Here is a 12,568-nt window from a genome sequence, read left to right as displayed (position 1 = left end):
CAAAAGCTACTACTTGTTTCTGATTGGTTGACACTGTAATCTAATAAATACACACAAAAAATTAAAAGTTTTATTTCCTTTCATTTATGTAATATGTGATATAAAGAAGAAAAAAATCTTTAAATACTATGATATGAAAAATGTATCCCATTTTATATTTGATATTATGAAAATGAATTATAATAGTTAATTTCTATGTAACAACTGATTTTAAGCAGGTATAAATATTTTCCCTTTTCGTAAATTCAAATGTAAAATTGTTAAAGCAAATTAACTAATTTTTATGTATTTGAGTCGTGGAATTATATATATTTTATTTTTTCTTATTAAGTATTTTTATTCAAAACCAATATATGTTTATATTTATGTCTTTAATGACAGTATATGTTTTCGATATTTTTTACTAACAGCACATATAGGCAACAGTGTTACACGTGCAATTGGTGTGTAGGCAATACTGTAATTTTCTTATTGTTTGTAACATTTATACATTATTGACAAACCACTGATCGATATTATTGAGGTATTTGTGCTTTAGTACAGTTATATAAAAAAATTATATGTATCATATAGTAAACTTTTTGTTAAATAATACCGATAATAGCCGGTGTTTGTAAAGTAAAATTATGATGTTCCCAAAATCTTGCTTTATATTTATAATACTTTTAGGAATCGACTTTAACGTTTAATGGTAAAACATAATGTCAAATCAAAGACCAATTTCTTGTGGTCTTGACTTTTGTGCAGTACCAGATTTGAGTAATTGTCTTTTTAAGGCACATGCATCAAAGTAAGCAACAAATTATAATGTATATTTTATCGTTTACCTTTATATCATTATTGTTATTGACTTTACTTACAGATATGAGTTTATATGCGCTCCACTTGTCCATCCATTATTTAAAAGAGAATTTATTTCTGGAAAGGCAAAAGATCGTGCTGGACCATTTACCAGGCCAGACATAGTTTTATGCAGTTCTGGTAAGGGTAATCAGTACTGAAGAACTCAAGCAACAAAATATTATTAAACTATTATTATTTATTTTATAGATTGGAATACTTTAGTTATTGGTAAATTATCACCACATATTAGAGTTGATTCAAAAAATCCTAGCTTAAGGAAAAACAGCGAAGAAGCTTTAAAGCAAGAATTAGCTTTAGCAAGTCATTTAGGTCTTATAGGAGTTACTTTTAAATTGACAAAAGGAATAAAAGAAAATGCAAATCTTAGCCGCATTATTTGTGATAGAGTTTCAAGCATGTACAGTTTACAGGTATACTGATTAACAAAATAAATTTATCATATGCTTGTAAACTAAAGTTGTCTTAATATCATTATAGGTTTGGGTTCAAGTTCCAATGGAAAATCCAATCAAACAAGCTTCTTCTTACAGAGAAGAAGATTCCGGGGGTATAGTAGAAAGTCCGTGGGAATGGTGGAATGCCTTCAGAATAGTTTGTGATTATAATAAAAATGTAGGTGTTGCATTAATTGTCAGCCATGATCTTCCTGATCAAAAAGAGGTATCTCAAAAATTGTTGTTTTCTACGTATTTCATTAGTAACATGAAAATTCAAATGTAATAAAGTTGATTTAATTATAAGATTGATAGGTGGCTAGGAGAACCAGTTAAGTGTTTGATCTTTCCAACAACATTATTTATCACAAACAAAAAAGGATATCCTGTACTCAGTAAAGCACATCAGACATTAGTGAAAAAGTTTGCCATGCTAGAAGTACAATTTATACTTACAGGGCAAAATCGATATCAAAGTATTACTTATTATCATAACTATTTGGAGTACTTATGGAAGGTAAAATTTTATATATATTTAGTTTCAATTTTTTAATAATAATAATTTGGTTCAAATATTTCTATTTAATTATAACAATTTCGTACAGGATCGTGCATCAGATGGACCAGTTGAAAGATATGCTCGTGGTTATGAAGATTATCTGCAATGTCCTTTACAACCACTTATGGATAATCTTGAATCTCAAACATATGAAGTGTTTGAGAAGGATCCTGTTAAATATACACAATATCAAACTGCTATTTATCAAGCAATTAATAGGATTGCACAGACAGTAGAAGACAAAAATAAGAAAATGTACTAAAATACAAAAATAATTATAACTATTGACAAAACAATACCAAATATTGACAAAATCCGCAATCACTTAGTTGCCAACTCAATAATTATAAAAATGTATTACTATTGCTCAAAAATGTAAAATTTTATTTTAATTTTTAGAGTAATAATGGTAGTTGGAGCTGGAAGAGGACCACTTGTTTGTGCATCTTTAAATGCAGCAGAAAAAGCAAATCACCCAGTTAAAGTATATGCTGTGGAAAAAAATCCTAATGCAGTATTGACGTAAGATTTAATAATTGTAAACTTTACTGTGCATTATGTAGAGATATATCTTTTTAATTTATTATGCATATAGTTTACAAGCACTAGAAAAAGATTTGTGGGAGGGCAAAGTAACAGTAGTATCTTGTGATATGAGAGAATGGAACTCTCCTGAAAATGCTGATATTATGGTGTCAGAGTTACTTGGTTCATTTGGTGATAATGAACTTTCTCCAGAGTGTTTGGATGGCATTCAGCGATTTTTAAAACGTACATCATTTTATTATATTACAAATATTGTTAATGAAATATTTCAACTTTCGTACTTATTTTTATAAATCATTTAATACTGTCTATCATCAGCTAATGGTATATGTATACCGTCTTCGTACACATCATATATTGCGCCCGTGCAGTCGTCTAAATTGTACAATGAAGTAAGACAATACGGAGAAAAAGACAAACACTCTTTAGCGCACTTCGAGAATTCATATGTAGTTCATCTACAAAATAAATATGACATTGCAAAACCGCAACCATTATTCACTTTTAAACATCCAAATTACGGTTAGTAAATCAGCAATATTTATACACTGCTATTACATGATATATGTCTTTTAAGTATTATTATATTTTCAGCATCTTTTATTGATAATTCAAGATATGAAACAAGAGTATTTAAAGTACGTCAAAATTCTGTATTACATGGCTTCTCTGGATATTTTGATACTATTCTATTCAACAATATCACACTAAGCACAAAACCTAGTACACATAGTCCTGGAATGTTCAGTTGGTTTCCTATCTTTTTCCCAATTAGGGTAAGATAAATTTATATCATTGTATTTTAAAAGAACGTAACATAAAATATAATTTATTGTTATAGGAACCAGTACAATTAAAAGCTGGGGACGAAATAGTTGTCCATTTTTGGCGTCAGTGTAACTCTAAGAAGGTGTGGTATGAATGGTGTATTAGCGAGCCTTTTCCAGGACCTATCCATAATCCTGGTGGTCGTTCTTATACTATGGGTTTATGAGTTAATGTTTATTTTCGAGACTCATTTATTTAAAAAGAAATCTCTAATATTATAAAATATCTTTCATCAATAGAACTGTAGTAAATATTCTGTTACACATTTTTTCTAATAAAAATAATTCATTATACAACTTCTTGAATAGATTATTGGTTCTAATAAACAGAAAATATTCTTTTAATTTTGTAGAATAAGTTCCTGACATATATATATAAAATATTTCGAAATTAGTATAGATGTATCGAATGTTTATGCTTATTAAAGAATTGGATATATACATTTACATTTTAAAAAACATCTATCTAACATCAATTGATATATTAATATAATTTTGTCATAAATGATATAAAATAGAGATAATTTAATAAATGTCTTAGATTAGTGTTTAACGTTTTTGTTTGTGGATTATTCATATCCAATACGGAGGTCACTGATATTGCAAAAGTTTGATAACATAAATTACAAGTTATCTGCCGAGCGTGTTTCTAGTGACCTTTTAACCTCACGTGATCACACACAGAATTTCAATAATATTACGTTTTGTCTAGAGTTATAAAAAGATTTTTACTTTCAAGTTAAAAGAGTAGACCTTGTTTTTGTTATCAAAATTAAGAAATTGGAACATTACTCTTTCAAGAAAATACATATTAATACTATATACTTACTTTCACATACTTTCTGTAAGTTTTAATTCAATTTTTTACTGAAATCATATGATGCGATTAGAAATTAATTAAAAATATTTTTCGAATAATTTATAATAATTAAGCTTTTATTTATAACAGTTACTTTATTAAGCCTTTGTTATACAAATCATAGTAACAACGAATATTTAGAATCATTATTTACTTTTATTTATATTATTTATGAAGACATGTAATTAATAATTATAATAAATAATGTGATTATTTATTATAATTTAAAATATTTATATACATATATAAGTATTTATTGAGTATATAGTATACATATGTAAGTGTATAATATTTATATGTATATTTGATTGGCAATAGTTTGAATTATGATGATGAAATATATTATACACGATAAGAATCATCGATAATCTAAGAACACATGCTACATAGAAATATATTAATTCGTTCAAATCCCGCGTTTCGTTCATATTAAACTCTGCCGACATTGGGGAAACATTACAAAATTAGGTGAGAACGTAACAGTCTACACACTGCACGATACGTGTTTTATAGGTTAAAACTATCTGATTGTTTTAAAACTAAAAAATATAACTCAACATGGCAAAAGTAGTTGCACAAATGACAAAATATACCGCGAGAACATTTTTACGTACTTCGAGAGAAAATTTATTTAACTTTTCTACTCCGAAAGTGTCATTATATGTTTCACGTTCCATCGTTACTACTCGTTGCTTAAATGCCGGTAAGTTTAAAATGTATATTAAAAACACAAAATAAAAAAAAATTATATATTTATAATAATATTCTTAGAAACAAGATCTTAATACTGGCAATATATTTATTGGTTATCAATAATCTAAAGAAGAATATTGCATCACGCAAACATATCTTAATGCATTTAAAAAGAATTGCCATTCATGCATATTTTTGTTGTTTATAATCTTTAAAAGCTTAATCGTTTAAGAAAATTGGTTTATGAAATGTAGTTGATTAAAATAAAATAAATATTTTTTTAGTTTATAGTAAATATGATGTATTTAATATACTGTCTTTTTATTAAACAAGATTAATGGATATTTTTTTATATTTAAAAATTATAAATAAAATTTTTAGAAAGATTTTATACGGAAAAACATGAGTGGATAACAATTGATGGTAACATAGGCATAGTTGGAATATCCAATTATGCACAAGAAGCATTGGGTGATGTTGTTTATGCTCAGCTTCCAGATGTTGGTTCTGAAATAGAGAAAGAAGGTTAGAACGTTTGTATTTTAGATGTCTCTCTTAAAATAAAAATTGAACTCTATTATGTTTTCTACTTGATAAAAATGAATTTCTTTACAGTTGAATGTGGAGCTTTAGAGTCAGTGAAAGCTGCTTCTGATTTATATAGTCCTGTCAGTGGGAAAGTAATAGCAAAAAATGAAGAAGTTGAAAGAACACCCAGTTTAATAAATACCTCTTGTTACGAAAAAGGATGGTTATTCAAAATAGAATTAAGTAAATCTGATGATCTAAAAAGTCTAATGAATGAGGAAGCATACAATGAATATTTAAAATCTGATCCATCATAAACATATTATGTTTCTAACATGTATAAAATTAGTTGATAATGATTTAACTTTTGTTATTTTCAATTGTGTCATTAGTGAAAAAGAAATGTGAATATTTTTATTTATTTTAAACCTTGTAATAATCATACATAATCAAATATACGTATGAATATCATATTATTAGCAAAATAAGTATAGTTTATAATTGATTGTTTAATCAAATAGGAAGGCATTGCCTCCAAGAAAACAAATTTATAAATTGTGCAATTGTAATAAAGTGTTATAAATTAATATATTGTATCTTTGCAAATGTAAAAAAATAAATTGTAAACATTAATTTGTATATAATAAAGATTAGGTAGTATGTTTAATGAAATAAATGTGGTGTATTATGTAAACATTGCAAATTAAGAATATGAAGCTATGTGCAGTAGTTAGCTGATGTCTTTATTAACCACTGTGCATTTTCTTATCTTGTTACCATATTTGTACAAAGCAAACAAATGTTTTAATATACATGTTATTAGGTATACGAATGACACCATTGTTACAAATTATAATAAACTTTGTGTTGTACATAAACGCATTTAAATTATAATAACTTGTATGTATAAAGAAACAATTGAATGTTTTGGAATACTATTTGTAAATTTTTGAAAATTGTCTGCTTAATAATTTACATAGTACCATCCTTTACCCTCCTGTTGAAAACTATCTTACGTCTCGTGGTCATTGCATGTATTTTTACAATAATAGCAAAGACAGGAGTGCAATAAGGGAAATATTATCATATAATAGGAGTTCAATTAGTATAATATATAAAAATAGCGCTGTCAATCCTAAAAGGAACAGTTATCAGTTAATAATAAAGATATATTTACAATCAATCATTTTTTTTCTACATAATTTACAATTGCCAACTCCTAATGGCAGTGTCAACAACGCATAATAGTTCATCATTTAATGTTAATTCCAATTATTTATTGGATCAAAAAATCACATCGATATTAAATTAGATTGTTTGCCAATTATAATTGGTAACTGTACATATTTAACACAATGCTTATAACACCACTATTATATTTCCTAATTACAATTATTAATAAACACTTTATAACAGAATCGAGCGGACGATTAAATAGGATGGACACATACAAAGATCATCGATTTGGGGACAATATTTAGAAGAGACAATTTTCATTTTTTTTTTTTTGAGACAGTTGTGTTTGCGATTTTTGTAAGTTGTTCCAAAATTATCAGACCGACACGTTCTACAAGAACTCTTGAAGATAAATGAATGTACAATAAATAAAATATTATTTGATTTTACCCAAACAGCAACACAAGATTAAACATGACTTTAGAGACTTCGTTGATAATTTTTAAATTTTGACTGGAATATATCGTACACATATCATAAGGAAGTATAATCTAATTTGGAATAAATATAATAATAACTAAAATAGTTAACATGGAAATATAACGGGTACAATACTTGAATGGAACTTTTATATTCTGTCGATACGCATATTACAGAAGTCGTAGACTTTAAATCTACGTAGGTAACATTCATACATTCCATTTAATTTGCTATCTGGGTGTCTATTCTGAGGTATGTGGTTTACTAAAAATGTAAAAATGTAAGACTTAATACAGTTATGAAGAGGTAGACATTTATATGCGAGTTAAATAAAGGCAATCCGTTTTGAAAGTATTATTTAAAGAGCCAATAATAATGCAAGCTAGTTTTTTTTCGATCGATCAATTAAAAGAACCAGGCGATTTGAAAATTTGGGAACATGTCAATATATATTTTGCATTTATATCGAAGATTTCAAAAATTTTTCCATGGACACAAATCTTTACTCACACGATAAGTACATGCAAGCTTCTGAAAATATATATTCTTATGTATATATATTCTTTCATGGTAGTAATACTCGCAGCTACTCCTCCTGATTTGATTCAACACTCGATTCTTAATCTAATGTGGCATCGAGTTTTCTTTTTACATACATCAATAAATCGTTTAAATCTATATTTAATATCTTATATCGAAGTCGGTGGAAAAGTGAAAGTAGTAAAATAGCATTTTTTCCAGGTACTTCTTTGATAGAGGATATAAACAGTAGGAGTTGCAAAGGGTGGTACTACCAGCCTACCAGTACGAGCAAAGATTTCTGTTCCTGTTGCCACACTTGAGCCTCGAATCTAGCACGTGTAATTACCGATGGCTTAGATACCACAGGCGTCGAAAAGACAACCTTCACAGCACTGAAAAGTTTCTGACTATTGACTAAACAATAATAATCTATTAGTGAAAAATTACTACGTTCGATCGCTATCTTAACATTCAGTAAATATTTATCTATTTAACAACTGCGATAAGACAATATTGATCTTATATACTTAATATTAATCGCTAGATAATGTAGGACCACATAAACCTTGCTCCAATGATTCTTTTATTTCTTAAAACAGAATCTTTATTATGATACAATATACAATAATAAAATATCGCAATTTGTGGTTATTCTTTTTCCGCCACCTATTTGAAAAATAATAAAAGAGAAATACATGAATAAAACTCTAAAATTAGTGAAGACATTAAGTAGCTAATGATTTTTTTCTCAGTAAGCAACAGAAATATATTTATTTCATTAAACTATACACAAAATATTATAATTACATATTTAACATGATTCATACTTTACAACGTAATTGGAATGTGTTAACTAGTATTTACAATGTAGTAGCCCTGCTGTGTGCAAGTGTGACAAAATGCAGATTTTTCATAGGAAGTTCTAAGGATGCCCAGGTGGCCGTGCGACATATATGTATATATGTATATATAAGTATATCACATGAAATTTTACTGTCGTTCAAGTATGCCCATTGAATCCCTTGCAGAAGCACAATTGACTGGAGAGTCGACAATTTCTTTCGTTCGTTACTATTAGGATTATCTTTTTGTTAAAATGAGAGCAAGGCTTCAGTGGTATATGCTTAAAAATAATCGCTTCTAGTATTAGAAAAATAGCTTTACTTATTTAGACAAAAGTTGCCTGCCCTTTGACCAATATTTTGTTAACCACCCTTTGTACTGTTTTCAAGGCATCTTGCTTACTGTTTCCCTGCGCTTGTACCCATCAACAGGGGTAATAATTCTCCATGGATACATCTCTAAAACTTCAACATCAAATATAGAAAATATATGTCATTATGTTTATATATTTAGATACACTTTATAATACATATATTATGTATATATGTAAAGTATGTACGTCTATACTTGATTTGTTTGCCTAGGTATCTTTTGAACCAGACCCCTGAACTTGGTCCAATACCTAAGCAGCATTAGCTCTTAATAGGTACTTGAGGTCCACTCTGACAATAAGGGGCTCTATCTTGATTTGTTAGATATAGCAATAGACTAATTCATGGCAAAAGTGCCAAACGAATCTATCGTTTCATTTTCTTTTAGCATGAAGCATTTCCATGAGAAGAGTTTGAGTTGGTGCTCCACCGCTACAATGCTTCTGATAAAGGTGATCTTCTCCCCTGCTCGCTACCACATGGATTCCAGGTAATACTGCTAGCAGCTTGTTAAATTTATCCTGTTTATATAAAATCTCATGTATATCGAATCATTCACTAAGCTATCAGAAATTAGAAAAAAGAAAACCTATGTATATATGAGTTAAACATACCGGTATAGAAGGATAACATGTCAACGTGTAATCCAAAAGAGCTTGTTGGACTTGTTCGTGTCCATCTTGTACATGTTTCTTGTTAACTAACCCACGAACTTCTGCATATTTAAATAAAATTGATGCATCAATGATTTTTGTCTAATAATAATATAATCTCATAGCGAGACATGTAAATATAAGACAAATCTAGAGAAAAAAGAAGGCGTACCATGATTGAGTAGCATCAAGAATTTCATGCATATATAGTCTGAAAGATCAAATTTGAGTTCCTGAAGTTTGGACGACAAATCATTGAAAAGGTCTGCCAAAGAAGGAACTCCAAGTAGGCCGAGGCAAAGGAGATCAAACTTTTGGCCATTATGAAGCGTAGTCTCATCAGGTAGATTATTGTGTAACCTTTGATGAAGATGGTCGAGCACCAACATATCCGACCAGGAGTGCTGTAGCAACTTCATTTGGTCATCAACCTGCCCAAAAGAACGTAATAAATTGTAAAAATATATATAAAATTTTGTCAGATTGAAATGTAAAAATTGTGCTAAATTTTTTAATAAGACGACTTGTAACATATATATCAAATGAATTTAATCGAGACATTAAAATTTTGAATAAAAATAATTAAAAGAAATAATTAAAACTCGAAAATTGGAATTTTGAAATATAACATTGAAAAATAGTATAACAAAAGCTATAATTATTTAGAAAAGGAAAATTATATGTTAATTTTTAAGAAATATTATTTAATAAGCGACAAAATCTTTATATTCGTGCTCCATATTGTTCGTAAAATACAAAAGCATGGCTTGAGACTTGAGATATCGATGCAACGATGACAGAACATTTTACAGATTTCCAAAGACAAACACAACAAAAAGTATATAATCGGTTAAGTAAACGGTTTATAATTAACATGGGCCTGCTTTAGGGCAACCGCCATAACCCAGAAACGTATCTTGTTATGACCTAGATATGAGGCGATGCTTGAAATCATTCAGTGATTGTGCAATGCTGTTGGTTACCTCACATCCCCGCTCATACCACCAACAGGCCAGCGAGGAGTTATTTATCGGTAAGAACTAACTTCTCTTGAAAAAGATTCTCGACGACGGTTAAAACCGTGAAATTTTTATATCTCCTATAATAGACGCTTAATATACGCTTGTTTATGGTATAATTACAAACTGATCTAATTTCCACGAAAAGATATACGATATTTCAATAATTTGTAGATAGAAGTTGAAAGTGAATTTATATATACAGATCAATAGAAGATTCGCTCTAACGCATTGTTCTACATTATGTTGCAGGACAAACAGTTCGTATAATTGAAGTTCATACAGCTAATAGAAGTTTACTAATTCTCCTCATCATATTTCTTACTGAAATAAGTGGAGGTACATGTTTTCATATAAATGAATTGAATCGGTTACTTAACAAGTTAATCGCATACTAACGAAAATTTCCATAGAAAAAATAAATATAAATGAAGTTCGGATGAACGAAGTTCTACATTTATATACTCTTCCTATAAGCCGATGACGTTTCGATAAATTCAAGTCAACTTACACAGCGTTATATATACACGTTAAATAAGTATATTTAACCCTCCATAGGTAAACTAGGTCATTCATATCCAAGCTTAATTTTTCGCTATTCTAAACTTGCAAAGTATCTAAAAAAAATTCTAGGATACCTATCGGAATATTTTTACTACGTTTTATACGTTATACACCATCGTTAAATCAAATACCTGAAACTTTGTTCAGTAAAAATAAAAAATCAAAGGAAGGAGAGATACGAGAGATCGAAATTTCTCTTGGATCCTAAACGAGCCAATTTGCCTAGTTGAGAGGGATTAAAGTCAACAACATTGGCACCAACCTTGAGATCCTTGAAGAATACCGAATTCCTTGCCCAGTCCACCTGCGAGAACAGATTCTGATCGAGCACTTTGCACATTAATTCGAACAAGTCCACTTCACACTGATTGTACGTTTGATTTTGTAACAGTCCAAAAAGGGATGCCTGCCACTCGCGATCATCGACCGTTTGAACAAAGTCTCTTATCATCGGACTAGTTTTCAACGTGGCGGTAGAGGGTGCGGAACCAGCGGCCCCGTGAGTGGACTGTTCGCCGAAGTTGAAGGCCTTCGGGCTAGGGGTGGTGGAATTGGCAGCCCATAGCTTGCTATCCAGGCCAGGGTTGAGGTTGTGCAGGTGATTACCGCCAGAAATGTTTGGCTGGGAGGACGGTGCGATCAGTTGATGCTGACCAGCTCCGCTGCCAGCTTGTGTCGTGACCAGACCAGCGGCCACGGCTGCGGGGGATGGACTCGAATCTGGAGAAGACGTTAGACTCGAGACCTGAGGTATTTGTATTTCCTGTTTAATATGCAGGAAAGGCGTTACGGCGGAGGGATAGTTCGATGGGTCAGCGAGGTTGCCGCGTATCGTTTGCAGTGCCATCTGCCGTTGTCTTATCATTTGTAGCTTCCGCGCTCGGTCTCTCTTGTACATAGGTCCAAATTTATTCCTACCACCTCTCATTCGGTCCGCCCGCACGGCTACAACAGAAGCAAACGTACAAAATATTGAAACAACAGGATCAGTTCTTCGGCTTTGGTCGCAAGTACATCTGAAACACGAATCGAACGGTTACTCGGGCTTTTCTGGGTGATCGAACGAAATGATTTTGTTAGTCTTTGCATGTTATGTTGCGTGTCTTAACGATTTTATGTCATGTTTAATCATGTCTGAGAAAATGATCGTTGAGACGACATTTGACGATCAAAGCTTCGGTTTCAGCGACAAATCTATCTGAAAGACGAGTCGAACTTTAGCTTTTTAATTCAACGAAACGATCTTATTCATTTTTCCAGTTTTCAAATAATTCTATACGATTTTTAACAATTTTCCATGCCTGAGGAACAATAATTGAATTTGAAATTTATTTTAGTAATTAAGCGTAGTCGTCGCCAATGTTCGAGTTTAAAGAAGCGCCACGTTCCAGAAGGAAACGAGATTTAATCTTAGCCAAACGGGACAAAGCGTAAACCACTTGCGACTATCCTTGTTCTACGACTAGCGACACGTCTACTTGCTGCTTGTAAACGAGTAGCTAGCTACGTGTACGACATGGATCTCCACCTACGAAAGCTGCAGGTGTTATTTGGCACGTTAAACCCGTCATTATTGAGAGCGAACGTTAAGACTTGCCAGCGTCGATTATTTATTGCCTGTCATTAACTG

At 30.5% G+C, this 12,568-nt stretch overlaps 3 protein-coding genes across 8 annotated transcripts in view; 2 read left to right on the top strand and 1 right to left on the bottom strand.

Moving 5' to 3' along the window:
• Positions 1-17: 17 nt before the first annotated feature.
• csul (protein arginine N-methyltransferase 5) lies at positions 18-3,527 on the top strand. Of its 2 annotated transcripts, XM_069126301.1 has the most exons (13): positions 18-218; positions 411-523; positions 670-790; positions 863-981; positions 1,051-1,274; positions 1,342-1,524; positions 1,606-1,815; positions 1,904-2,112; positions 2,257-2,379; positions 2,453-2,628; positions 2,722-2,925; positions 2,998-3,179; positions 3,245-3,527. In XM_069126301.1, exons 3-13 carry the CDS (start codon positions 702-704, stop codon positions 3,395-3,397), a joined length of 1,872 nt encoding a protein of 623 aa, XP_068982402.1. In that variant the 5' UTR covers positions 18-218; positions 411-523; positions 670-701; the 3' UTR covers positions 3,398-3,527. The 2 variants fall into 2 exon arrangements, with proteins under 2 accessions (XP_068982402.1, XP_068982412.1); XM_069126311.1 differs by lacking the exon at positions 411-523.
• An 899-nt stretch (positions 3,528-4,426) lies between these two features.
• Positions 4,427-5,986, top strand: ppl (glycine cleavage system H protein, mitochondrial). Its single transcript, XM_069126484.1, has 3 exons — positions 4,427-4,792; positions 5,164-5,307; positions 5,398-5,986. Exons 1-3 carry the CDS (start codon positions 4,648-4,650, stop codon positions 5,625-5,627), a joined length of 519 nt encoding a protein of 172 aa, XP_068982585.1. The 5' UTR covers positions 4,427-4,647; the 3' UTR covers positions 5,628-5,986.
• Positions 5,987-6,458: 472 nt separating this feature from the next.
• ftz-f1 (ftz transcription factor 1) overlaps positions 6,459-12,568 on the bottom strand; it is an 80,327-nt gene continuing 74,217 nt past the window's right edge. For all 5 annotated transcript variants that reach the window (XM_069126222.1, XM_069126249.1, XM_069126232.1 and 2 more), the window contains 4 exons: positions 11,201-11,883; positions 9,528-9,786; positions 9,317-9,417; positions 6,459-9,223 (listed from right to left, as the gene is read on the bottom strand). In XM_069126222.1, the coding sequence (XP_068982323.1) occupies positions 9,077-9,223; positions 9,317-9,417; positions 9,528-9,786; positions 11,201-11,883 (1,190 nt within the window). In that variant the 3' untranslated portion in view covers positions 6,459-9,076. The remainder of the gene's footprint in view (positions 9,224-9,316; positions 9,418-9,527; positions 9,787-11,200; positions 11,884-12,568) is intronic.

This window comes from Bombus flavifrons, chromosome 1 (genome assembly GCF_040668555.2).
Source record: "Bombus flavifrons isolate JBK064 chromosome 1, iyBomFlav1_principal, whole genome shotgun sequence".
Taxonomy (NCBI): Eukaryota; Metazoa; Arthropoda; class Insecta; order Hymenoptera; family Apidae; genus Bombus; species Bombus flavifrons.
The sequence above is the reverse complement of the archived record's forward strand: the minus strand, read 5'-3'. Positions and strand labels throughout refer to the sequence as shown.

What these genes read in the sequence shown, in the direction of transcription:
- csul (XM_069126311.1), top strand. Translation starts at nt 702, where the DNA reads ATGTCAAATCAAAGACCAATTTCTTGTGGTCTTGACTTTTGTGCAGTA. An exon ending in TTTAAGGCACATGCATCAAA is followed by an intron (nt 791 to 862) that starts GTAAGCAACAAA and finishes CTTTACTTACAG; the next exon opens with ATATGAGTTTATATGCGCTC. An exon ending in CATAGTTTTATGCAGTTCTG is followed by an intron (nt 982 to 1,050) that starts GTAAGGGTAATC and finishes TTTATTTTATAG; the next exon opens with ATTGGAATACTTTAGTTATT.
- ppl (XM_069126484.1), top strand. Translation starts at nt 4,648, where the DNA reads ATGGCAAAAGTAGTTGCACAAATGACAAAATATACCGCGAGAACATTT. An exon ending in TACTCGTTGCTTAAATGCCG is followed by an intron (nt 4,793 to 5,163) that starts GTAAGTTTAAAA and finishes TAAAATTTTTAG; the next exon opens with AAAGATTTTATACGGAAAAA. An exon ending in TTCTGAAATAGAGAAAGAAG is followed by an intron (nt 5,308 to 5,397) that starts GTTAGAACGTTT and finishes ATTTCTTTACAG; the next exon opens with TTGAATGTGGAGCTTTAGAG.